Source organism: Arvicanthis niloticus, chromosome 9 (assembly GCF_011762505.2).
Source record: "Arvicanthis niloticus isolate mArvNil1 chromosome 9, mArvNil1.pat.X, whole genome shotgun sequence".
NCBI lineage: Eukaryota > Metazoa > Chordata > Mammalia > Rodentia > Muridae > Arvicanthis > Arvicanthis niloticus.
This window is the reverse complement of record NC_047666.1, coordinates 67,759,729-67,785,642: the sequence shown is the minus strand read 5'-3', so window position 1 is coordinate 67,785,642 and position 25,914 is coordinate 67,759,729. Positions and strand designations below refer to the sequence as shown.

General features: G+C 39.3%; 1 protein-coding gene across 2 annotated transcripts; it reads left to right on the top strand.

Moving 5' to 3' along the window:
• Window positions 1-491: 491 nt before the first annotated feature.
• Clec1a (C-type lectin domain family 1 member A) lies at window positions 492-24,663 on the top strand. Of its 2 annotated transcripts, none has more exons than XM_034511934.2 (6): window positions 492-767; window positions 14,385-14,483; window positions 15,683-15,859; window positions 18,511-18,662; window positions 20,864-20,930; window positions 21,818-21,972. In XM_034511934.2, exons 1-6 carry the CDS (start codon window positions 656-658, stop codon window positions 21,829-21,831), a joined length of 621 nt encoding a protein of 206 aa, XP_034367825.1. In that variant the 5' UTR covers window positions 492-655; the 3' UTR covers window positions 21,832-21,972. The 2 variants fall into 2 exon arrangements, with proteins under 2 accessions (XP_034367825.1, XP_034367824.1); XM_034511933.2 differs by having other exon boundaries at window positions 494-767; window positions 20,812-20,930; window positions 21,818-24,663.
• The last annotated feature ends 1,251 nt before the right edge of the window (window positions 24,664-25,914 follow it).

The window sequence follows — 25,914 nt, the reverse complement described above, 5'->3', positions numbered from 1 at the left end:
TGAACTTTCAGAGCTAATCAGTCCCTGGCCAGCTCTGTGACCTCCAAAGAAACCATTCACCTAGATAGCTTTCACTTTCTTTTTGAGTAAAATCAAAAGATCAAATCGATTGGATGCTCTCAGGGGGTCCGCTGTGGGGACGCCCAGTGAATGATGTTTTGCCTTTGGAGACAGGAAGAGTTGTCCCTCTTTCCCCAAAGGTACAGGTGAGTAATCAGATTGTGATGCATAGTGGGTAAAAAAAGAAAAGAAAAAAAGAAAAAGCAATCCAGTTCTGATTATGTTTTAGAGTCAGAGGACCTTCAGTGCTGCTGGGAGGGGTCATCATCCCCACCTTGCAACTCTGAAAGATTTGTAAACAGATACACACAGGGTCTGGAAAAGGCAGATATTTTAATAACTGTTCACGAACCGCCCAGCCAGAAAACACATGCGATTTCCCCTCAGCCCGACTAACTTGGCATTCTGAATACAGGCTCAGAGGGGAGGGGCCGGGCCTCTCCATGCAGGAACTGGAGTCAGAGGCTTCCCTTGCTGCCTGCAGGGAGAGACTATTAAGAATGCCTCTCAGTGCCTGGTTTCCTGAGGCATCTGAGGGTAGCCAGGCAGCCTCAAGCCATCTGAGCACATCTCACCGGCATCTGCAGGAATCAGGATGCAGGCCAAATACAGCAGCACAAGGGACATGCTCGATGACGATGACACCACCATAAGCCTGTATTCTGGAACCTCCACTGTCACCAGACGTGCAGAGCCCAGGCACTCAGGTACTTACTTCTGTCTCCTCGAATCCAAGCAGATCAGAGCTCTGGAGAAATTCGTGAGATGAGGCACTTCTAGGCATGTGCAAGGCAGAGGCAAGGGAGGGAATCTTCCCATGGTTTACAGTGAGGGATAACCGCACTTTCCACAACTTGTCTACATGCATGTAACATTTGCAAAATGGAACCAGCATACACACAGGGGGCTGACTCTCTAACACTGTATCGCTGGCTTAGCAGTTTGCAAGGAGGGAATGTGAGCTTTCCAATTAGGTATTACAGGGAAAGAAGAGATGGTATACACCTTAAAGCAACATTGCTTCCATTTCCTTTCTCAGGAAGGCCAAATCAAGCCAGTTTGTGGTTGTCCCTGTGGACTGTCACCTGTGATGGGATTTGGAAATTTAGGGTAATATAAATGACCATTTCATTTTGGTTCGTTTTGAACTCTTAACTTGTAAGGAGAGATTTTCCAAGAGGCGAATTAACTCAGGTATTTGTTAGAATCTCTGCATCTTAAATCTGCAAGATCTTAGAGGAGCCATGTCAGAGTCAGGTACTGGTTTTACCCTCTGTTATATCAAGGACATCAGAAGTAAGTCCTAATGTTTCCCCTTACATGTGAAATTCTGTGATTTGGGGCTGAGATTGAACCTATGGTTCTCCTCTGGTAGACAAACGCATAAAACTGAGCTACGCTGTAGACTTGGTTTAATTCAGTGGGAGACAGAAACTCACTAAGTTGCCCACTTGCCTCAAACCTGCAACCTTCCTATTTCTGTTTCCTCAGTAGCTGGATTATTAGCAGGCACCATGATATTCTGTCCCCCTGTGCACTGTTGATTTAAAAATATTAAAATGATCGAATCATACTTAGAAGATATTTAATTTAGCTTATATATTACTATTTTCGTGACTGTTATTTGTCTTATTATAGGGTAGAATTCTTCAGTTCTACTCATTTTCATAATCTGCATACAGAGACAGGCTTTTCTGGTTTGTCTACAGCAGATACTTGACTTGGTTCTAGAGTGAAGAACCCACTCGCTAGAGCAGATAGCGTGCTGTATGTTCAGGTTCTGATACCAAGTGGGCCACTTACCACTGCCTGACCTAAGTGTCCTGGGATTCAGTGCCATTGTTTATTAAACATTAATGATGGGAGGTGTGCATTAGCGCACATGTGGTGCCTGGCATTGTTTTAAGTGCCAGATGCACATTTGTTCATATTAACTTCAGCTAACAGTAAACAGAAGTAACAAAACCTTTTTTCTTCCATGAAGCCATTCCATACACCTTTTTTTTTTTTTTTTTTTTTTTTTATTGTCCATCTGAGGCTTACTGATATGGTTTCTTGTTTTCCCACTAAACTACCCAGAGAGCTGTTTAAAGGATATTGGGGATTTCCAGCTTCCTTCACCTGGAGGTCAGTGGCTGCAGGAAGAAGGATAGATGGGACAGGAAGTGGGTAAAACAGTTGGAAAGGCCTTCCTCTCGCAAACCTCATGAACAATCAGCTCCCAGGACCTTAGTTCCAAGAGGACAGAGTTCAATTTTTTTTTTTTGTTTTTTGGTTTTTTTTTTTCTGCCTTTGCCTAGAGAAGGGCCAATGATCTGCATAAGCAGGAACAGAGTGTACAAATAAGTACCCTGAGATCGAAGGGTGGGGACAGAGGTGGGGCGAGATGAAACACTTGGTACAACTCTTGGCTGCCTCCTTGTACGAAATGGAAATTGAAACACTGGGAGGGAAGGTTACAAGGAAGTGACTCAGAGGCTAACATCTGGAAAAGGTTTCCTCAGCCTCCCTGTGTGATATCTTGGTTTCTTCTTGTGATACGCAAACATTTAGAGGAATGTCATAAATTTTTTTTCATAAGAAAACATTTTTTTTACACAACTATGTTGTAGAAATAGCAGTAAAAATCAGAATTTTGGGCAATTTCAGATTGAATATGATGCTGTGACAAAATATAAGTGGGCATTTTTTTAAACTGATTTTTTTGAACTGCTAGAAATAGACAAGTGGTTTTGAGATTTTAATATTATCCATATAACAATTGCATTTATATAAAAATACAAAAACAGTTATGAAGACAAAAAGTCAAAAATAAAAGAAATAACTGTACACTCAATTTCTACAAATTCAGATCAAGTATTCCAAAGACTGGGCATACAGCGTCAAACATGGCATACCATCTGCTATGAGCTATGAGGGAAACAGGTTCCCTTAACTCGGCTTTACATATAATAACATACCATCTCAGAGCACATACAAGCATATGAAAGCCTGGCCATCTGTGTCTAGGAGGATAAAGGAAACCCCAAAAGATCTGGAGAGAATGCCCATGGCACTGAGTTGATTTTAGGATTTTCTAGGGGATTTTAGGATTTTTTAGGGGATTGTAAGGAGCTCTGTGTTTTTAGAGAACTCTTTGCAGTAAGTATGGCTGAGGAACAGAGCTGAGGGGCAACTATGTTTGAGGAGAAGATCTGGAGAGCTAAGGAGGGTCTTTTAGGCTTCCTAAAGTGTTTTAGATCTGTTCTAAATGAGACTAATGAAGAGGAGAAAGATACAGGGAGACAAATGATATGTGCCAGAAGTATCTCTAGGCTATAATAATGATGGACTGAAGGAGAATCCACAGACCTGGGTGAGTCAACGTCCGGTTTTATCTCTAGTTCAGGTACTTCCTCAACTGAGGAAGAGTAAGAAGGACGAGGAGAGAGTGATAGATATTGAGGGGAAGGAGCTTCAAGGATTGCTTCAGGTTATTAGTGAGGAGATAGGCTATGGGTCCAAGATTGACTGAGTACTCAGACATGCTGTAGGTACTGCTATCAGGTGGTATGTAGAAGGTCATGACCTACAGTAGAAACCACAGGAAGACTCATAGGGTGACAAATTCAGCATGAGTCCAAGGGTCTGGAAGGTGAGATGCATTTGGAGCTGTCTAAAGGCACATGTATTTGAAGAATCTGAGTTCAAGGTTAGAATTTTGGGCTAAATATAGACATAGTAAGGTAAGAATTTTGGGCTGGATACATATGTAGTAATCATATATGAATACAAAATAAATGAATAAATCATTTAAATAGTATGAATAGAAATTAAAACTTACATGAATGAATAAGATCACTGAGGGAGGATATATAAAACTAGAAACGTACAAAACAAAATTGACTGACAAGGAGACAATGCAGGGGATATCAGCCACAGCCTGGAGGACATGAAGATCCAATCAGAGGCTGCTGGAAAGGAGCAGCAGAGAGAACAGAAGTAGGACTCAAATAGAAAGAAGCATCTGGAACACTGGCAGAGTAAACTCAAAATAGTGGGAGACACAATGCAAGGCAAGAGTGGAATGTTAAAAATAACACACTGCAGAACATTTAAGAGGAGACTAAACACAGCTCATTATTTCAACAATAACGAGAAAAATAGAACTTCATTTGTCATCATAATCATCATGTTTTATGGCTGAAACTCCTCGCAAAGCTCAGAATGCTCCTCAGCTCAGAATTCTTCCGATCTCAGTCTCCCAAGAGTCAGGGTCAACGCTGTGTACCAGCACCCCAGGTGAAGCTACAGCACCGTCTCAAAAGAGCGCTGATGATGAAGTGAAACTATTTATGACTTTTATCATCTCATTTCTTCATCTTCTTTGTAGAAAATATGACGTGTTGTTGCTGAGGTGCTACAAGATTGGGTGAGGGCATTTTTTAAATTTAATTCTTTATTTTTAAGATGGGAGAGAGTAACCATACTGTAAATTAAAAAGAAGCCCAGGATGGCCAGCTCACCCAAACAACATCAAGGTTTGGGCAATGATGTCACAGAAGGAACAAGATTCCTGCTGCAGTGAAAACGTTATCCTACCAAAAGGATACAAAAAAAAAAAAAATACTGTCATTAGTAATAATTTGAAAAACATATTTAAAACTCAATTCAATTTCTGCTATGTCCTACACCTAATAGTGAGATATTATTGCATTTTTCTCCCTGCTTTTTAGTTTTATTTCTACACATCTGTCATTGCAGCAATAAGGCACAAGTCACATTCCCATGATCTCATAAATCTTTCAGACATACCCACTAAATAATAAACACCATCATGGGCACTGAGGAGGCACAATTTTTTTTTGAGGCATTAGCAAGCACAGAAAAATCTAAATCAACAGTTAGCTTTGTACATCCCAAGAGAAGGTGTCAATTGTTGCAGGTCTTCAAGGCTCAGCCAGGATTTGCCGGAAAAGCAAGATTGAGCACTGGCTGACTCTTTCACTCTGTGGATGACAGTGTGGAGAGGACATCAGAAAAGAAGAATTAGCCTGCTGCACAATATCAGAGATAGAATGTATCATGAGGCAAATTAAGCCAAAGAAGAGCTTAGAGCAGGGAAATAAGATGGTGACTTGGGTTGGGATTTAGATCACTATAAATTGGCTTTGAGAATCACAACAGAACCTGTCATGAAGAGTCACAGGGACCTATACAGCTGAAGATGGGAAGTCTTCATAGGAAGAAATGAAATGCACAAAGTGCAGGGCTATGCACGATGAATGCATCCTGGCTCTGCCACAAGTATCCAGCGTGGCCTTGCACAAATTGCTTAAGCTAAACTCTGTTTCTGTTCAGGCTTCTAAGACCCCATACCTTCCAGGGCTATCTTCATAGCCCTTATTTAATGATGTCTGTTTTATTTCTGATGTACTCTCGGTTTGGGGGAGTATAGACTTTTCCTCTGCTGACTGATGAAGAATAACTAATCAAGTATGACAATACTCTTTATCTGCCAAGTTTCCTGCAACAACAAAAGGGTTTGTATTCAAAACTTGACTCTGGCACTCTAACATTTTATAGCATGGCAATATTTAGAGGACACAGGAAGATGGTGTTCTCTTCTATATATATCTCAGAATTCCTGAAGATGTTTATATCATTCTTTGGCCTATCTACACCCCCTTTTATACATGCCCCAGGAGATAGCATAGGGATTCTCTTTTAAAACTCAAAAACTACAAAAAAGTCAAGCCAAAAGTAAGTACCTCCTAGACAGCTTATTTTTATGAAAAAAAAAAATCTTTTTAAGGTGGAGGTGGTCCCTAGGGAGATAGTTCAGCATGGTCTGGAACATTTAGGGCAGAATTAAAAGACTTTAGACTCACAGCAAGAAGAAAAGCATCCAGAGGGGAAAATAACATCCAGGTGGAAAGGTTCAATGCCATTCTATCATGGGAGCTTGGTTGCAGAAGCAGAGAACACTGAGAACTAAGGGAGAATTAACTTGGAGGGCTGTAAGGGCATAACTGAAAGGTTCCGTGAGGACAGCATTAGAGCAACAGGAGCATATTTGAGAAAACAAGAAAAGAGAGGGTAGGGTCTGGCTAACAAAGAGTATGTTCTGGGACTTTCCTCTCAAATAAAGCTACTGGAAGTCATTAAATCAGGTGGGGTCACAATGAAATTGATATCATTGATGAAACGCACTTTGAAATTTTTTCTAAATAGAATGTGAGCTGTCTATTGAGATGATTGATAAGAAGCGTGACTTGCATTTTAAAATATAAAACACACTCACATGTCTCCTCTCTGAATTTTGGCATATTTTCTTTACTCCGTGTAAGTTCAGGAGGATAGGTATCATATCTCTTATGTCCGTGCTAACGTTCCTGCTTCACTGTGGCAGTAGCTCACATCATTGTGCCTAGAATATATAATAAAGAGAATCTCTCAGGAAGAGAGTGGTTTTTTTTCTATTTTGATTTTATTAAAAGTAGATTTTTCTCATACAATATTTCTGATAACAATTTCCCCATCCCCCAGCTCTTCTAACATCCTTTGTCCCTTCTGTCCCATCCAAATCTACATTATCTCTGTCTATCATCAGAAACAAGCAGGAATCTAAATAATAATGATAAAATAAAATAAGAAAAACTAAAATCAAACAAATTGGAATAGGACAAAACACACATAAGAAAGACAATCAGACAAAAAGCACAGGAATCATATGTAACACAAGAGACACAAAAACACAGAACTAAAAGCTGTAATCTATGTGCAAAGGACTTGCAAGCTAAATAATAATAACAGTAAAATTAAAATAAATAAAATTAATGCCCTGACTAAACATTATGAGACAAAGGAACCCCAAAGTTGATACTGAGTTTGTTTTTGTGTTGGTTATCTACTGTTGGGCATGATCTTAAGAGTGGTTTGTTACCCCAGTGGGATTCCATTGGGGAAAACTCATTTTTCATTTGCAAGCGGCTGTCAGTTGAAGGCAACTTCCAGGTTAGGGATAGTGACTTCCTATCTCAGGGCTGGAATTCCAACTGATGCAGACCTACTGCTACAGTCTGTGAGATCATGCTTGCATTGATCCAGCTGGGTTTAGAAGTCCATATTTTCTTGTTGGTCTCCATCCCCTCTGGCTCTTATACTCTGTCTGGTTCCTCTTCTGGAAGAGTCCCTGACCTCCAGGGGATTTGATGGAGGCATCCCATTTATGACTGAGAATTCTAAGGTTTCACTCTGCACATTGGCTGTGGGTCTCTGTTCCCATCTGTTACAGGAGAAAATGTCTCTGATAATGGTGGAGCAAGGCACACATCTATGAGTATAACAGAGCATCATTAGGAGTCATTTTATTGCTATGGTTATTTATCAGAACAGTAGTATTTAGTTTTCCTGTAGATTTCTGGCCAATCTAATCTCAGGTTCTGAACCATCTGAGCATTGTTGGGGATGGGGTCAATCTCACAAAGCGGGCCTTAACTCTAATTAGATATTGGGTAGTTACTACCACAACTTCATGCCATTGTTGCATTAGTGAATCTTGCATGAAAGTCATCATTGCAGGTCAAAGGGTTTGTAGCTGGACTATTATCTTTCTTCTTTGGTAGAGTGCAGAATACATTTCAGTTCTGTCAATACTAATCAGTAATGATGAAGTCTTTAAATAGGCAACAGCCCAGATTCTCTATGTTCAATGAGTGGTATGGGCATTGTCTTCAGTCATAGGATTTTACCATCTGTTTGTGGAAAGCAACCAATAGTGTTGGCAATAGCCTGGGTTATTTGGAGTACTGACAGGGCAGATAACTCTATTAGATGAAACCCATCCCTAGTAGTGGAAGTTTTGTTTGACGACAAGAGATGTCCAGTTGGGGCTCCATCTCCTCCATTATTTGGTGATTTCATATATGTCTTTTTTAGGAAGTTTCTATTGTATTAGGTTTCCATATGACCTGTCAATCGGCCTCAGTTTTAGTTGTCTCTTCCTGTATTATCTTCTCCTATCCCTCTTCTCATTCTATTCCCATTTGATCCTTCTGTACCAATCCCCCAGACTTGTCCATCAATAACTATTTTTTCTATTTCCTCTTCCTAGGGAAATCCATTTCTCCCACCCAGTCCCTTAGTCTATACTTAACTTCTGTGGTTAGATAGATTGTAGCTTGTTTATCTAAGACTTAACAGCTAACATCTACCTGCAGTTAAATACATACTATATTTTTCTTTCTAGATCTGGGTTACCAAATTAGGGTAAGTTTTTAGTTACATCTATTTATTTGCAAATATTATTCCTTTTTAAAAGTCAATTGATATTCCATTGTGAAAATGTACCACATTTTCTTTATCCATTTACCCATTGACAGTTATCTAGATTGTTTTCAATTTTGGAATATTGTGGATGAAGCAGCAATGAACATGGTTGAGCAAGTGTCTCTGTGATGAGATGAAATAATATATATATATATATATATATATATATATATATATATATATATATATATATATTAAAGAGTAGTGTAGCTAGATTTTGAGGTAGATCTATTCCCAACTTCCTGAGGAATGCCATACTGAGTTTATAAAGGTTGTTCATGTTTGCCCTCCCACCAGCAATGGGTGAGTGTTGCCTTTACCCCACATCCTTGCCAGCATGAACTATGATTTATTTTATTAATCTTGGGCATTCCAACTAGTATACAAAGAAATCTCAAGGTAGTTTTAATTTGCATTTCCCTAATAGCTAAATATGTTGAATATTTCTTTGAGTGTTTCTCAGCCATTGGTGCACATTTAGCTCTGCACCCCATTTTTCAATTGAATTATTTGTTTTCTCAAAGACTGGGTTTTGAGTGTTGCGGCCCGAGCTGCCCCACGTTGGGTGTCAAAAATGTTGAGAGCCGCTCTAGCCCACGTTTGGTGGCCAAAATGTCTCGGACCGTTCTGTCTGTGTTTGAACCCGCACTGCCAAAAGCCTTGGGAACTAAATTGTTAGAGCTTGCTCTGCCCCAAGCTGCTCCAGTCTACCGGTCAGGGTTCAGCAAGAGAGAGAGTGAGGACGGACTCGAGGAATGGAGACCAGACAGAGTGTGATTCAATCCTGTTTATTCTCCAGTCTCTCTTCTTAGTCTAAATCCCAAGTCTTGAGTTCCTAGTCCCTAGTTCCTAGTCCCTAGTGCCTCCAAGTTCCAAGTTTCTTCTTCCAAGTGCCTAATACCTAATAATCCTTCTTCCAAGTTCTCTAGTCCAAGTGTCTTGTTCCTCAATGCCTAATTCCTACTCCAAGTGGTACTCTCTGAAGTGTCTGATTCTGTTACTCCAAATTGTTCTGAAGTCTCCTGTCTGCCTCTCCCCTTTTATGTCTCACTTCTAAGCCACACCTCTAAGTCACGCCTTTAATTATGCCCTCAGGTCTTGTCTCTAAATCTGATCTCTAAGTCACACCCTTAAGTCACACACCTTTAAGTCTCACACACCCAAGGGAGAATCCTGGGTATCTAAAGCAAGATGTTATCAGAGTGTGCTCAGCTGTTGCAGGCTAATGTAATCAAGTCTCTTGTCAGGGTATATGGCTCAAGATGGCTGCAAGGATGATAGCCACCTTCTATCGGCTCCCCACATTTGAGTTCTTTATATATTTGAATATTACCCCTCTATTGGGTGTGTAGTAAGTAAAATGATAGTGTCCTGTGCCATGCAGATTCCTTCCAGTTTCATGAGGTCCCAGTTATTAATTGTTCATCTTCCTAATTGTGCTAAAGATGTTCATTCAGGAGTCTTTTCTTGTGCCAGTGAGCTCAAGATTATTCCCTACTTTCTCTTCTGTCAGACTGAGTGTATCTGCTTTATGTTGAGGTCTTTGATCCACTTGGAGTGAGGTTGATTTTTGTGCAGAGTGATAAGTGTGGATCTATTTGGATTCTTCTACAAGCCACTGTCCAATTTGACTATCACTGCTGTCTTTTTTTTTTTTTTTCATTGTGTATTTCTGGCTTCTTCATCAAAAATCAGGTGTTCATGGGTGTGTCAATTTAAGTCTGTGTCTTTGACTAGGTTCCACTGATAAATGTGTTTGTTTTATGCTGATATCATATTATTTTTACTCATATAGCTAGGTACTACAGTTTGAGGGCTCTCCTGGGCTTTTTGTGTTTTCATACGAAGCTGAAAATTGTCCTTTCAAATTCTGTGAAGAATCGTGTTGGGGATTACACTGAATCTATAGACTGCTTTTGCTAAAATTGTTATTTTTACTATAATAATCCTACTGGTCATTGGAGATTTTTCTATCTTCTGATGTCTCATTCATTTTTCTTCAATCTCTTAAAATGTTTACTAACCAAGTCTTTTGTTTTCCTTGTTAGAGTTATCATGATTTATTTTATGTTTCTTGAGGCTTCTGTGAAAGGTACTGTTTCCCTGATTTCCTTTTCAGTCTGTTTTGCTTTTGTGTATATGAAAGCTTCTAGATTTATGTATGAATTTTATAACCTGCTACACTAATAAACGTGTTTATCAGTTGTAGGAGTTTGCTGGTGGATTTGTTTGTTTGTTTTTTTTTTTTTTTTTTTTTTTTTTTTTTTTTTTTTTTTTGGTTTTTTGAGACAGGGTTTCTCTATGTAGCTCTGGCTGTCCTGGAACTCACTCTGTAGACCAGGCTGGCCTCGAACTCAGAAATCTGCCTGCCTCTGCCTCTCAAGTGCTTGGATTATAGGCGTGTGCCACCATCGCCCGGCCCAGCTGGTGGAATTTTTAGGTTCACTTACATATACTAACATATCTGCAAATAAAGATGCATTGGCTTCTTCCCTTCCTATTTGTGTTCTGTTGATCTCTTTCAGTTGTCTTATTGCTGTAGTTAAATCTTTAAGTACTGTTTAGTATAGAAATAGAGTTTACAACTGTCTTGATTCTTGTTTTAGTGGAAATGCTTTGGATTTTTATCTCCATTTTGGTTGATATTGCCTCTGGACTTTCTATAAATTGCCTCTATTAGTTTGAGGTATATTTCTTTTATGCCTTCTATAGTCTTTCCAGGACTTTTATGATAAAAGGGTGTTGAATTTCACCAAAGGCCTTTCTACATCTAATGAGATCATGTGGGTTTTGTATTTCATATGGTGGATTGCATTTATCTATTTATGTATATTGCACTATCCCTGTAACTCTGGGATGGAGCCTACTTGATCATGGTGAATGATCTTATTAATGTGTTCTTGGATTTGGTTTGCAAGCATTTTACTGATAACTTTTGTAGCTATGTTCATTAGGGTAATTGGTCTGTAATTCTCTTTCTTTGTTGTGTCTGTATGTGGTTTATATATCAGAGTAACTATGGCTTTATGTGGGGCTGTGGTGCTCAAGCATGGGCATGGGTCCTATTGGGCTGAGTTGTGGTTCCCATGTATCTGCCACCCCAGGTGGCTCGGGGTGGGGTGGGGCAGAAACGCTGGAATTTGACTAAGTTTACTCTACCCGGACATGGGGAGATCTCAGTCGGAGGTCTTCTGGGGGTAAAGCTCTTGGGTTGGGGGTCTCTGGGCCAAAGCAGCTGGCCAGAGACCAGCTGGTCTCAGCCTTTGGGCTTCCAGGAACTGCTGGAGACTGCAGAAAGACTCAGATGGAATTCATATGGGCCAGATCGACCCATAGCTAAAAGGGGCAAGGAAGAGAGACTCCAGCGATGCCCTGCAGGGTAGATGAGACTCTTGGTTGAGGTGACTTGCTTGGCTGCATCATGGTTGGCTTGGCTAGCTTGCTTGAGTTGGTGGGCTCTGTGGATGGAATGCAGAGAGGTCCTTGGCGAGAGATTAGACTGTGGCTTGGTAGTTGAAGGCCCCCTCTATGGTTCTCCATGGCAGGCCACAAAGACAAGAGGACGTCCATGGTTTTAAAAGGTTTATTGTCATGGTAGAAAGTGGATGAAGCTGTACCCCCCTGCTCTCAGGGCGGGCCTGAGGTTAAATACCTTTTGCAAGGACGAGGGTCTAGAAAGGAATGCTTAATTGGCTACACCTTCTGGCCTTTAGGTATCTCATTAATATGGAGATGTCTTGAGGCTCTGCAGCCTGTAGTCACACCCTCTACCTGTGCTATGTGACTGAAGGCCACAAAGCTTTCTTTGGGGGGGGCTGTGTATGTCTGAAGCTAAGGGAAAGAAACCAGGGTCCAGGAGCAAGGCCAAACTCCAACCGTCCCTTTAGGGTATCTGGGGTTCAAGGCCTGTACTTGACCAGGTACCCAGCTACCTCTCACAGCCCACTACCCCACAGCTTTATAAAGAGAATTTCTATTTTATTGATTTCATCCTGTGTTTAATTTCTTGTCCTACTCCTTTTGGATGTTATTCCTTCTTTTTATTCTAGAGCTTTCAAGTATGTTATTAACTTACTGATATAAGATCTTTCCAAATTTTTTATGTGGGCACCTATAACACACCTTGCCTCTTAGAACCACACTCATTATTTTCCATAAGTTTGCATATGTTATATTTTCATTCAATTCTAAAATGTTTTTAATTTGTCTTGATACACTTTTTTATTCAGTAGTAGCTGTTCAGTTTCCATGAGTTTGTAAGCTTCCTGTTGTTTCTGTTGTTGTTGATATCTAGATTGAATCCATGGTGTTCAGATAGGATGCAGAGTGTTATTTCAATTTTTTTTGTCTCTATTGAGACTTGCTTTGGGCCCTAATATGTGGTCAATTCTGGAGAAAGTTACATGAGCTACTGAAAAGAAGCTATATTCTTTTGTGTTTGGGTGAAATCCTCAGTGAGTATCTGTGAGATCCATTTTGCTTATGTCATCATTTAGTACCAGCCTTTCTCTATTTAGTTTTGTCTGGATGACCTGTCTGTTGGTGAGAGTAAGGTATTGAAGTCTTCCACTATCAGTGCATGAAAGCCAATATGTAGGGACCAAGGAAGGAGAGGGTACAGTTGGTGGTCTGCTACTGACCTGGGGATAGGATTAATGGTTGGACTTGGAAACCAGAGGGGAGAGTAAAAATGGCTTGCCTAATTTCCTAAAACCCTTGTGGGTTTCCAGTGAGTTGGAAGTGAATTTGTATATGTTTGTTCTTTTTGTTTTAGATCCTGACTTGCTTTCTCAATTAAATGGAATATAGAGAGAATAAAATATACAGGTTCTACTCTGCTTGTGTTCTACCACAAACTGTCAATATTATCTGCACCAAGAAGAATTCAACTCTGTCAGTTGCCTTTGGTCATAACCCAAATAGATGATCTCACTAGGAGATAGGTCTCCTTGTGACACAGCTGCTACTCCAATGTGACAGGTCAAACCATGGGGACAAAGTCAAGAAGAAGATACTGCCTATTGTGTTTCTTTCTATGTTTTAATTTATTGTTTGACTGGTGTGAAGCTTGATATTTTTACACCCATCTCTGAGAAACCTGACAGACATGTTCCTTTATATTTTAGTTTGGAGAAGATATAAATCTAGAAAATGAATATGTAACACTCTTACAAATTATGACTTTCATTCAGAAGATTCCAAAAAGCAGTAAAACCATCATTTCTGATGATAAACATATCATTTGTTTTCCTAAAGTCACATAGGTGAAGCACTGGGGGCAGGGCATATTGTACAAAATTAAGAACAAATGAACTGATGATGTATAAAGTTGTTGTTTGGTAAGATTTGAGATTCTTGGGGTTTTGCTTTGTTTGTTTGTTTGTGTCAACACTGGTTGGTCTCTAACTCTCTAATGCAGTTAAAGATGACCTTGAACTTCTGATCCATACCTTTACCCATTCTGCTGGGATTATACTCACTTCATGCCTAGCTTTATATAAGGCTTATGTAACAATTTTTCACAGTCAACATTTTTGTTGGTGTTTTTGTTGGTGTTTTGTGGCTTTTTGTGTGTTTACGTGAGACAGGGTCTCACAATGCAACCGTGACTGGCCTGGAACTTTCTATGTAGACCAGTCTGACCATCAACCTATAAGAGAACTTCCTGCCACTGCCTCCTGAGTGCTGGGACTAAAGGTGTGTACAACCACAGTTGGCCTCAACAGTCACAATCTTGACAAGCATATGGTTCTAAAACAACCATTTAAATGTCATCATAAAGCATAATGTAGGTCTTTCGGAGAGGACAGAAATGTCAGGGATTGTGAGTGAACTAGATGGACAAAATTGAGGTTTAAATGGCTTTTGTGGTCAAGACTCTGAGGACAGAGGGCAAAGCCCTGACTGCCTTTATTTTGCATCCAGAAGGTCCTCCAATCTCCATACCTGATGGCAACTGACTTTAATCCAAGAGAAAGAAAAGGCCACCCATACTTTCTTTTTGTTCCCTGCAGAGAATGGGACACCCTCTTCAGTTTGGCGCCCAGTGGCCCTGACCCTGCTGACCTTGTGTTTGGTGCTGCTCGTCGGCCTGGCTGCCCTGGGCCTTGTGTGTAAGTCTGACCTCTATCCCGGGGAAGGTTTCTGGTTTCTTAGTTTGTGCAGGACAAGAAACTCTTGCTATGAGTTTCTTAAAACCTTAATTCTGGAACCTCATCATCTTTCTAAAGGCAATTGTTTAATTGACTAGGGGTTGATGTATTGAAACATAGAAAGCATTTTCCATTTAGAAGAAAACATGTTTGAGAGAAGTATTGTATCTGTTTACATGTCAGTGTGTAAATCAGCACTTTAGAGAGCACCAACAGTGCAGGGAAATGTGGTTTGTACACACATCCACCTTCTACGCAAGGAGCATAGAAGTGCTAGATCACCACTGTTAAAAAGGTTGGCAAATAATAGTTATTTTGGGGGCTAAAAAGTGTGAAAATCAAACAAGGAATATTGCATGTGTAGTACCTTTACATTTCAAAGCTGTGAAGGTAAATTTCTTGATGGACTCTGGTAAATTGGCTTGATTAGGCTAAAATCATACAGCCCCTTCCTGAACTGCTAAAGGTGACTCCAGGTAAAAACCACACAGCAAAGCAGATCAGGGTTGCAAGTTGATTCAGCTAAAGGAAAAGTTAAATCTATGAACTTCAACTTAAAAGTTAAAATTAAATCCTGTTAGCTCTCTCTACCCCCAAATTTACATAATCTTGGTACAGCACTATCTTGTAAGCACCTTTTTTCTTAGGAATGTAAAATAACTCCCATGACTTATGACACATTTCTTGAGATTTAGCAAACTGAAGTTCAAGCCTGTGTTGAAATGTTTTTAGTTGAGTGACATCAAAGCAGTGACTTGTCCTCATGGAGCCTAACTGCAAGTCCACAAATATATAAAAATGAGATCAGAAGATTTTAATAATGGGATAAACAATAGTATCTGTCATCTTTTCAATACTCAATAGATGGGTAGCTTTGTGGTATATAGTGGTTTTAGGTACATAAACTATTTGTTGGACAGAAAAACAGAGTGGGATTCGGTTCTTAACTTTGGAAGAAAGTTAACTTATGGCTTCACATTTTCCAACAGAGAATGACATACAGATTTGCCTGAAGGACACAATTAACTATGCCATTGGATGTGGCAATGTGAGCTCTCCATACTAAGCTGATAAACTATATGCTTTATTGTCTCTCCCGTGTGTGGAAAATAGAAACAGACATAATGAGCTGTCCAATCTGACTTGGTCACATGAATTAGTTTTTCAGTTCTACCAGCTCTCCAACACCCAGCAAGACAGCATCATTGAAAAAGATGAAAAGCTGGGGAACATGTCACGACAACTACAGTCTCTCCAAACCCAGAACAGAAAACTCACTGAAACTCTGCAGCAGGTAGCTGTAAAACTGTGTCGTGAACTTTACAACAAAAGTGGAGGTAAGCACATCCCTGTCACTCTGGCCTCTAGAAATTGCTCCAACTAAACTTGAATTTCCCATATGGGTAGCTAGAATCATGTATTTTTCTTAGGAGTCCTTTTCCTACCATCTCAATACACAGTTTGAGCTGCATATTCATGACCAGACATTGGGTTACAATTACTTATATGCATCTATGTCATGGTACAGGAAGGGATTCTTCAAATGTGAGCATTTAAAACATAGTAATCTATTTAGAGTAACCAAAACAGCATATCAGCAATTAAACACAGGGATATGCCTCAATTACATTGGCACATGCTAATCCAATACAGGGAAAGTGCTGGGGAGGTTATAACTACAATTTTCAAACTTCTGGACTCATGAAGGGATTATTTCAAAATTTAGAGAGCTTGCAATAAATTACAGGTTTTTTAAAAACTTCTCAAAACTATGAATCTTACAAAGGACCAAGAGTAATGAAAATGACAATAACAGGCAAACCAAAACTATCACTGTGATAACTGTAAACTCACTTCAGTGTCCCCTCAACCCACCTCCATCTCGCTATTCCCCTTTTGAAAGTTGCATCATAACACACTACATTCACTTCACGTCAGCCCCCTCTACCAGGCAAGCATAGGAAACAACCTTCAGTTCTTAGTCCTTACTGGTTTTTCTTTTGGAAACTCAAAAGTACCACAGTTTCATCATCATCCCTCCCCACACCACTTCCCCATTAGCAGATGAGTGAGTGATTTTCTAAGTAAACAGTGTCTCAAGGCACACTTCTCTAAATCATTGTTTTCCACATGACTAGTGATCTCACTTACCCTAATTCTCTCTTTTCTTGTTTCTCTGACAACCCGGTGGACAACTTTTTTCTTCGTGGGATTCTAAATCATCAAAGAGATAACCTAGTTTTCTCATCTAGGTAGCTCAAAAACAAACAAACAAACAAAAAAGACACATAAAAAAACTATGCAAGTAAGCTCTATGCAATTTAAATATAAAGTGATATGTAAAAATTAGGAACTAGGAATAAATGATCTAATCTGTCAGGAGTTCAATATGCAAGAAAGAAAGTCTGGGTCACAAATTAAACTAATATTCTATATGCCCATAATCTACCTGAAAAAATTAATAAAAAAATCACCACATATTTTTAGATGATGTAGTTTTCCTGCATCATAAACCTAATTGATCTGCCCTAGAGTGTTGCCTTGCTGAACATTTTTTGCTGCATTGACCATGTTGTCGCTATTGTCACATGAAGCTTCCTACACAGACAGAGAGTTTATAGGAGGAGCTCACGAGAATCAGCCATGTTCAGCTTGGGAACTCTATGGCCAATGTTTCACTAGCTCTATATGTCAGAAGCAAAATATCTGAAATCAGTATGTTTTCATGACACACCTTCTATCACTGGGTGGGTGGTTAGGAGAGCACCCTCATAGAAGCAGGGGGAGGGGAATAGGGGTCTCCGGAGAGGAAACCGGGAAAGGGGATATCACTGGGAATGAAAATAAATAAAATATCCAATAAAACAAGGTTAATAGAAAGCATGGTTTATGGCTCGGTATGTGGTCTAGAGTAAACAGTGTTCAAATCTCTATTCCCTCCAGAATAAAATAGTGATCCAAACATGGATATAATTAAATGCCACACACACACACACACACACACACACACACACACACACACCCCACTCTCATGTTTAGATGCACGTTTGATTTTCAGAGCCCAATGTCCAGAACCCCATACCAGGATACTCATGATACTACCACTCATCCATGTAAAAACTCCCTATGTATTCCATGTCACTCTCAACTCTTTGCACTTACTTGGTTGGCTTGGAAGTGCCCACCATCTCCCAATACACACATACTTATATATCATGGGTACCAGGGACCTACACCTGAGAACACCTGGCAAACAACTTGAAAAGGGGAAAAGACTCATTTAGCTTCCAGCTTCAGACATATCACCCCATGACAGCAGTGAAGGTCACTGTGGGCCAGCATCTATCATGCCATCCTTGAAGCAGAGGAAAGGGTATATGCAAAAAGTTCGATGTACGATGCAGCTCTAAGAACATGCCCCAGTGACTGACTTCTCCCTTAGCTGCTATTTTCATCACCTCCCACTAAAGCCATCATATTCAGAATCAATCAAGGAATCAGTCCATCAATGATATCAAAGCCATCTGGATCCAATCATGTCCCCAAAGCTCACCAGCTCAAAATTATGTCCCCAATGCTTATGAACCCATGGGAAGAATTTCATATCCAAATCATAGCATAGTCATATGAGCCACCTCACAAAGGGATATTCTGTTCACATTCTGTATAGCGTAGGCAAGGAAGTTTCAGTCATTCATCACCACCGGATCCAACACTGTATGTAAGTACTATCTGTTTTAATTTTCACTGAATGTTTTACTTCAGTGATAGGTCATTCCCGGTGTGGATTAGGTAGTATAGGTGCTCACTCAAATACCTAAGAGATATAAGTTACTTCTTGGAATATCAAATACTGTTGTTTCCAAAAGAAACATCCATGCAGAGATAATTCATCAATATGAATTATATGAATATGGATAATGATAATAACATCAAATCCATGCAGAGATAATTAAGAAAAGTGTGTTTATTTTTTTTTTCTTCCAAGGGCATAGATGCAGTCCTTGCCCAGAAAAATGGAAATGGCATGGGGACAAATGTTATCAGTTCTATAAAGAAAGTAAAAGCTGGCAGAGCTGTGAATATTTCTGCCTGGCTGACAATGCCACCATGCTCAAGATAAGCACGCAGGAAGAGCTGGTAAGTTCCCAAGCCTCCGTACGTGAAGGAGTACCCCCAAATCAGGGCCAGAACATTGTAAGGAGCCAAGGTTCTGACCCTCAGATTTCCACACTTGCTCGCCACAAAGGCCAAGTCTTACTCCTCCTGTTACAAGTGATCCCTGAAGTGAATATAAACTGTGTTCTCCCCAAAATACTTATTATCTCTTCAGTCAATGGGCAGGTTGAAAATGCCCTAATTTACCTGTTTGGGATGGGGTGGAAAGGGAATAATGGCACAATCTCAGAAAAGAAATGATACTACTGCCTGCCTTTCTGTTATAAATGTTAAAAAGCTTTGAAGTGAAAAATAGTCAAATAATTGTAATAAACTGCAAATATACATACATATATGCATGCATGCATGCACACATACATACATACATACATATGAATTTTATGTGTATTTGTGTGTGTGTGTTTGTGGGTGTGTGTGTTCATCTTCCAGAAGACTGGCAAATATAAGAATAAAACTCCAAATTGGCACATGTGTCTATGGAAGTCATTGACTAACAGCTGAAAGGGAGGTGATACAGACCTGGCACTGGGATTTTTTTTTTTTTTTCAGTGATGGGACTTGAACTCAAGTTCTCTTGAATGCAAGTCAGGTAACCTACCACTAAGCTACAGTCAAAAACTGTTTGATACCTGGCTTTTTGTTTGATAACCTATGGTGTCTGGGAGGCACTGCCCCATTATAGGGTAACTCCATTTAAACACATATACATATGTGCATGTATATATTTTAGTAAGATTAAAGAGTAGAATCGTACATAGAATTTTCCAAGGTCTTTAGTGATAGTTATCTATCTCATAGTCCCTCAACCCTGCCCTCCCAGCTATACCCCATCTCTCCCTTCCTGTTTCATTTCTTGCCTTCAAACTACCTGCGTTCTATTTCCTTTCTCTTGAAATCTTCTTATGGCCTCTTACTAGTTTCTTGCCTTTTCTACATTCCCCAGTTTAAACACACATATATAAAGACTCAAATCTAGCAGTCAAATATAAAAGAAAGCATACAATGCTTTTTTACAGCTGCATATTAGAAAAAGAGTCATCATATACAAGTATATGATTATATGTGTAGGTAAAAAAACACAATAAAAATTAAAAACAATAAAAATATGTTTATGGAAATGTACATTTTTCTCTTCTGCCTAGTTTGAGATTCATGTCATCTTAAATCCTCTTCTTTTGTCTTTATTCCATGATTGTGTTCTTATTCATAGTTTATTTTCCTGATATTTATAAGACTTATGTCTCTATTTTTGTATTTCCAGGTTTTTCCATTGTTTGGAAAAATTTTACTTTTTTTTGTAAATCCTTCTCCCACTTGTTTTTGTTTTGTTTTAATCCATTAATCAAGACTAATGGTAATAAGCCTTAATATGAAATTAATTAAAATTAAATTACTCTTGGGATACAGTGATTAAACACAAAGCTCAACACAAGTAAGGCAAGCTCTAGTAACTGAGCCATATCTCAGGCTATTTATTATTCCTCTCTCTCTCTCTGTCTCTCTCTCTCTGTCTCTCTGTCTCTCTGTGTCTCTCTCTCTCTCTCTCTCTCTCTCTCTCTCTTTCCATCATCTGTATTTTGAGACAGCGTCTTACTATGTACTCTTGGCTGTCTTGGAATGGGCTAAGTAGAACAGGCTACCTGAAAACTCTGCACCTGAGATCCACCTGCATCTGCTTCTTGAATTCTGAGATCAATGACACACACACTACATTCAGTTCCTCTCATATTTTATATCAATTTTGAATTTAATCTTATACCATAGTAATTATGGGTCAGGTATAAATTTTGGTTAATAAAATGCTTGTTTTATAATCCCACACTTACTAAAACAAAGTATGCTATATTTTTGTGTCCCACACTTACTGGACAAATTTATAAAATATTTCATGGCAGGTATCTTTTCCTCTTGAGTCTGCTGGCTTCTCTCTCTCTCTCTCTCTCTCTCTCTCTCTCTCTCTCTGTGTGTGTGTGTGTGTGTGTGTGTATGTGTCTGTGTCACCCATGAGGTTTCCATGTTATTCTCCTAGAAGTTCTGCTGATCCCACATGTTCCTGTGCTCCTGGTTGAAGCATCTTAAAGCTAAAGTTTTTCTTGTGTGCCTTTCACAGGATTTTGCCATGCCCCAGAGCTACTCTGAGTTTTTCTACTCTTATTGGACAGGGCTCTCCCGCAATGGCAGTGGCAAAGCCTGGCTGTGGACAGATGGGACATCTTACTCCTTTGAGCTGTAAGCCTTTAGAAGCTTCTGTGGGAGAGGTATTTAATGAAGACAGATGAGCAGTGCAGTTTGGCAGTAATTATTGAGCATCTGTGTTGTTGCTGGAGAGTGTGCTTGCAGGGGTGTGCCCAGAGGTGCTTGTACTGAAATGGATTAGAAAAAGTGGTGGGAGAGAGAAACACAAGGGATTCTCAAATAATCAGCAGATGGTTTCTTCACTGATTTCAGCAGTGTGTATCTATAAATCATTTTTTTCTGGAAGGTAAAGGAATAAGGAGAGAGAGAGAGAAATCTCTTTTGGACTAATAATTAAATAGAAACCTAAGAGAATCAGATGTAATAGACGTCATCCAAGATCATCCAATCTGTCAATATCCAGGGGTAGGCTATGGCCTCAGAGAGTTCTTGGTTCTCCAAACTGTACATTTAAGTGTACATTTAAAAATTACTTATTACAGAAGCTTTCAGATCAACTGTGCATGAAATTCTATGACAGGAACAAACGTAATTTCTTTATGAAAGTTTATTACATTTAAAGGTCTGTTCAGGCAGATTCCATTTTCTGTCTACAAAAGAACAAGACATAGTAATCTAACTATCTGTATATTTAATTAAGTAAACTAAACCCTAGAAAATGTAGATAACTTTACATTGGCAGTAAAATCAGAGTTCTTGTTTGCTTTAAGAACATTTTTTATTATTTTAAATGGTCTCTTACTTCTAAGTATGAGATGGAGACTGAGGGGCTGAAAATACACTTCATTGGCCCCATCTCCTCAGCAAAGAAGCACTGGGGACATAGATTATGATACTTTTTGTTGTTGTCTCCTAATATGCCATTTTAGAAATAAACTGTAATTAAATTAAATTAAATTATTTTCTTTCTTTTTCTTAAGGTTTGAAATTATAATAGATCCCACCAACCTAAGAAACAGGGACTGTATGACCATCTTCAATGGAAAGGCTTACTCTAAGGACTGCAAAGAGCTGAGGAGGTGTGCCTGTGAGAGGGTGGCAGGAAGAGTGGTACCTGAGGAGCTCCAGTAGGTGACATGAAGCATTGGATGGAGAGGCCGACAGATCAGCTTCAAACACTTGCAAAAGGACTGTCCAGTGAGGCCAACATGAAAGATAGCCAAAGCTTTGGGAAACAGAGGGGCAGCTGCTGAGGCTGGTATGTGAGAGGTTCTCCTGGTTCCAGCTCAGCATCATCCAGGCCTGGGCTTTAGTTCTTGCACACATTTTCCAGACACAAAGAGTCTTGTTCATGAACCATCAACTAGCCTCAGGAAGCCATAGAGTTGTCCTCCTTGATTTACAGAAGACTTTCAGCATTCTCCCTTCTCAGGGTCTCTTATCAGCCTCTGTCTCATGTCTCCCTTACTCTTGGAAAAGTGAGAAACATAAGAAAATAGAAGGGTTGATACAAAGCCACAAACTGGATGTGCTGGTGTCCACACAAATATTGGTGCCTTTAGAGTCACAGCACTAAAGGAGGAAGACATGAGAAGTTCAAGGCCAGCCTCAGCTACATAGTTGGAGGCCATCCTAGGCTACATGAGCATGTCTTTTCAAGTGACAGAAAGAAGGAACAAAAGAACAAGAGAGAGAAAAAGAAAGCAAGAATGAAAGAAGAAATGTGAAAAGCAAAGTGATAAGAGAGAACAGAAGAAAAAGACATGGCATCCTTTATCCTAACAGACAGTCTAGGAGAAACTAGCAGAAGTCTCCACCCCTCTGCTGCTCTACACAGAGCCAAGTCTTTTTGTGTCCAGTTCACACCTGGCCTTTCCTAGGCTCTCAAAAGTGACTTCATGTGCTGTGTCTGTGGCCAGCTTTCCAGCTGATATAGTTCTCATTATGTCAACCACCACTCCATCAATTGTGTCTTTCCCCTAATTATGTCTCCTAGGAAAGACATCATCTCGATTCTGATCTAAGTTGGAATTAATGTTCCTGTACTCCCAAAGAGACTGAAGCCTAGAAAAAAAATCAATGACAAAAAAAACCCCAAATGAACAAAAAACAAATAACAACAAAACTAAAAACAGTCTCTATATGCACAGATAATAGTTAGATTTCTTCTTCTGTCATGTTTGAACAATGTTTATGCCTTGCAGGTACTGAATGTTTAATAATAATAATAAGTGTAAATAATGTGAAATGGCTGAGGTTCTAGAGTGGATTTGTGATTTGGAGGAGATCAGCAAGGGAATCCTTTTCACAATACAGAAACAATCACTCCTTGACTACTTGTGCATTAACAACTGGTGGAGCTACTATAAAGATATTGTTTATGAGATTACTTGAGTATAAGAAAGTCTTCAAAGCATATTGTCTTCAAGAGGATGGCTTTATAATATCCCTAAAGTGAAATGTCTGAGGCAAAATCAAAACATCGAGGTTGGTACGTTGACTAACCAAGGTGTGGGAGAGGCATGATCTCCAAACAGGAGTGGGAGGAGAAAGAGAAGCTGTGACATCTGTACAGCCAGACTCTTGACTAGACATGAGTTTCTCTGGGTGGTGACATTCAAAGCCACAACAGGGTCTTTGTGAATAGCGCCATGCCATGCCAACTGGTTTCATTGGTAGTGGCAGCAATAGGTTTCACACTCTAAATTTTCAATAGTCAAAATTGGGAAACATATATTTCATGGTGAAATTGCAATTAAAGTAGCACTTTGTTATGAAAAATAATTCTGTATTTATTTTCATAAGACTTAATCTTATGACTGTCATTTATCTAAACATTACTGTGAGGCTAGTTGAGTTTTCTTTTTGATTTCCTTCATGTTAGCTAGGGTAATTCTTCAATATTTAATTCTATGCAGGTTTACTGGGTCAAGCAAACAGAAGTGTGTATTTGTGGTTTTAGAACTTGAGAGATTTAGGTCTTTCTTGTTTTGGTTTGTTTATTGAGCCAATCACCCTACTCCATGTAGCTTATTAAAAAGTGGGAATATTTATAATTTACCTCTGATGTTACTTACAATGAAGTGTGAAGTCAGTCTCATGATGTAGGTCAGAATATAAAAATGTGTTGGAAATTAAGAAAATCTTCTAAAGGGTTTAATGATTCTTTAAATATAGTGGAACACAGATGCAGCATATGTATTCATTAAAGGGAGAAAGGAATTCTCAAATGTTTTCTATAATTAACAAAATGATAATGGTTGCTATTGTTTGGTTACATTGTCTAATACAATATTTCAAAATAAGAAATAAAGATCAAGTTCATCATTAAGCAAGTATTATATAAACCTATTGCAGCAGAAAACAGTAGTGAGAAAGAGAAAGCCAATAATGATAGTTCTTACTTCAAACAAGGGCCATGGCTCTCATTTAAGTTTTGACTCCTGGCATTCTGGGCTCCGGGAGGGTGACGTGTGTCTCTCTAACTACCACTTACGGGAGGAATCTAGCTATGTAAAGGGTGAAGAACATTTTCATTTATAATTCAAGACCTCAACAAAATTCCATTTCAGGTGGAAAAGGAGAAAAATAGTATTTGTTTGATATAGTTTCTTGCCTTGAGATTATTCTTTAGCATTATCTATAATCCCCATTTCTGTATCCAAACCTCATAATATTGATAGCATCATTGGCAAACGGTTCAGAAGATGAGAAAAGGGAGTATGGTCCAACGCTGCCTCCAGAAACACTTAAAAACATAAGAAGTGATCATAAAATGAATTTGAGAAAGGGCTTTCTGGTAATAAAAGATGGAAACTACATGAACTGGCTTTCCAGGGATGAGGGGGATGCAAAGACGTGTTTATAGTCTCTGCTGTGTAGGTAATTGTGAAGAAACTGCAGGAAGAGTCAAACAGAGAACATGGCCTTTCCCATAGAATGAGCTCCCTCGGGTACACAATGAGCTATTTCTTTTCCTGAGGATATTGAGCACTCTCAGGACTTATCAGCAGGAAACAGGTCAGGGGCCTGGTGACAGCAGGAAGTTTGAGAAGGGTAATGGGCAGCTTTTACATGGAGAATACAAACAGATTACAAACATGGTACAACTGTTGAGTGGTTGTCCTGGGGCCAGCCTTAGTGTTGGGAGTCAAGTACAGCTTCTGAAAGATTCAAGAAAATATAAAACAAAATAAAAATGCCATGTGATTTAAGATAGACAAAATCCACTGTATGAATCGATCTTTAAAGTCTAACACCAAGCTTATTATTCTATCAATATTATTATATCAGTATTTTATTGGAACATTTATTGTGCAGTACCAGTTATCTGTTTTCAGTCACAAAGGAATTATTTTTCTCTTTTTAAAAAGTTCACTCATTGAGATGGATTAAAAGTACCTAATTCATCATTGGTAGGATTAAGGCATTAAACTGGTCCTCTTGTGGCTAATCACCAGAACAGGTATCCTGGATCATTGGCGACCTCCAGGGAGAATTCTCCCAACTGCTCCATCTGTGTAAGTGCAGCATGGCTGCCCAGGATATGGTAGGCTGCACAAATCTCTGGTTTGTAAATACAGCACCGTACATATACAGGATGATAACATCAGCCTCGGGATGTTTGCTTTCAGTTTCCTCATACTTTTTTGTAAAGAATTGTTCGTGCTTCCCATCCTTTCTCTAAACATAGCCAGATGACGAGCCTTTGAAGAAGTTCAGAGACAAACAGGCTTCACTGTTAGAAATCACCATTGTTCCTCTGTTTTCCAGATTAGTATATTTAGCTACCAGCTGCCAGCTGTGAAAACCAAGCAGCCTACAACTCTTACAGTCTGTGGGCTCCTTACTGTCCCAGGATCAGCAGAAAACTAGAGAAATTTCTTTTCCAGAGAGAGAGACACAGAGAGAGATCAAGAGAGAGAGAGAGAGAGAGAGAGAGAGAGAGAGAGAGAGAGAGAGAGCTGCTTCTACATTTTAAATACCTCATCAAGGTAAATAAACAAAGACAAAGACATGATTGTCTCATTGCTACAGGACCATCACCACTGAGAAATGACCTTCAAGTCAAAGGAAG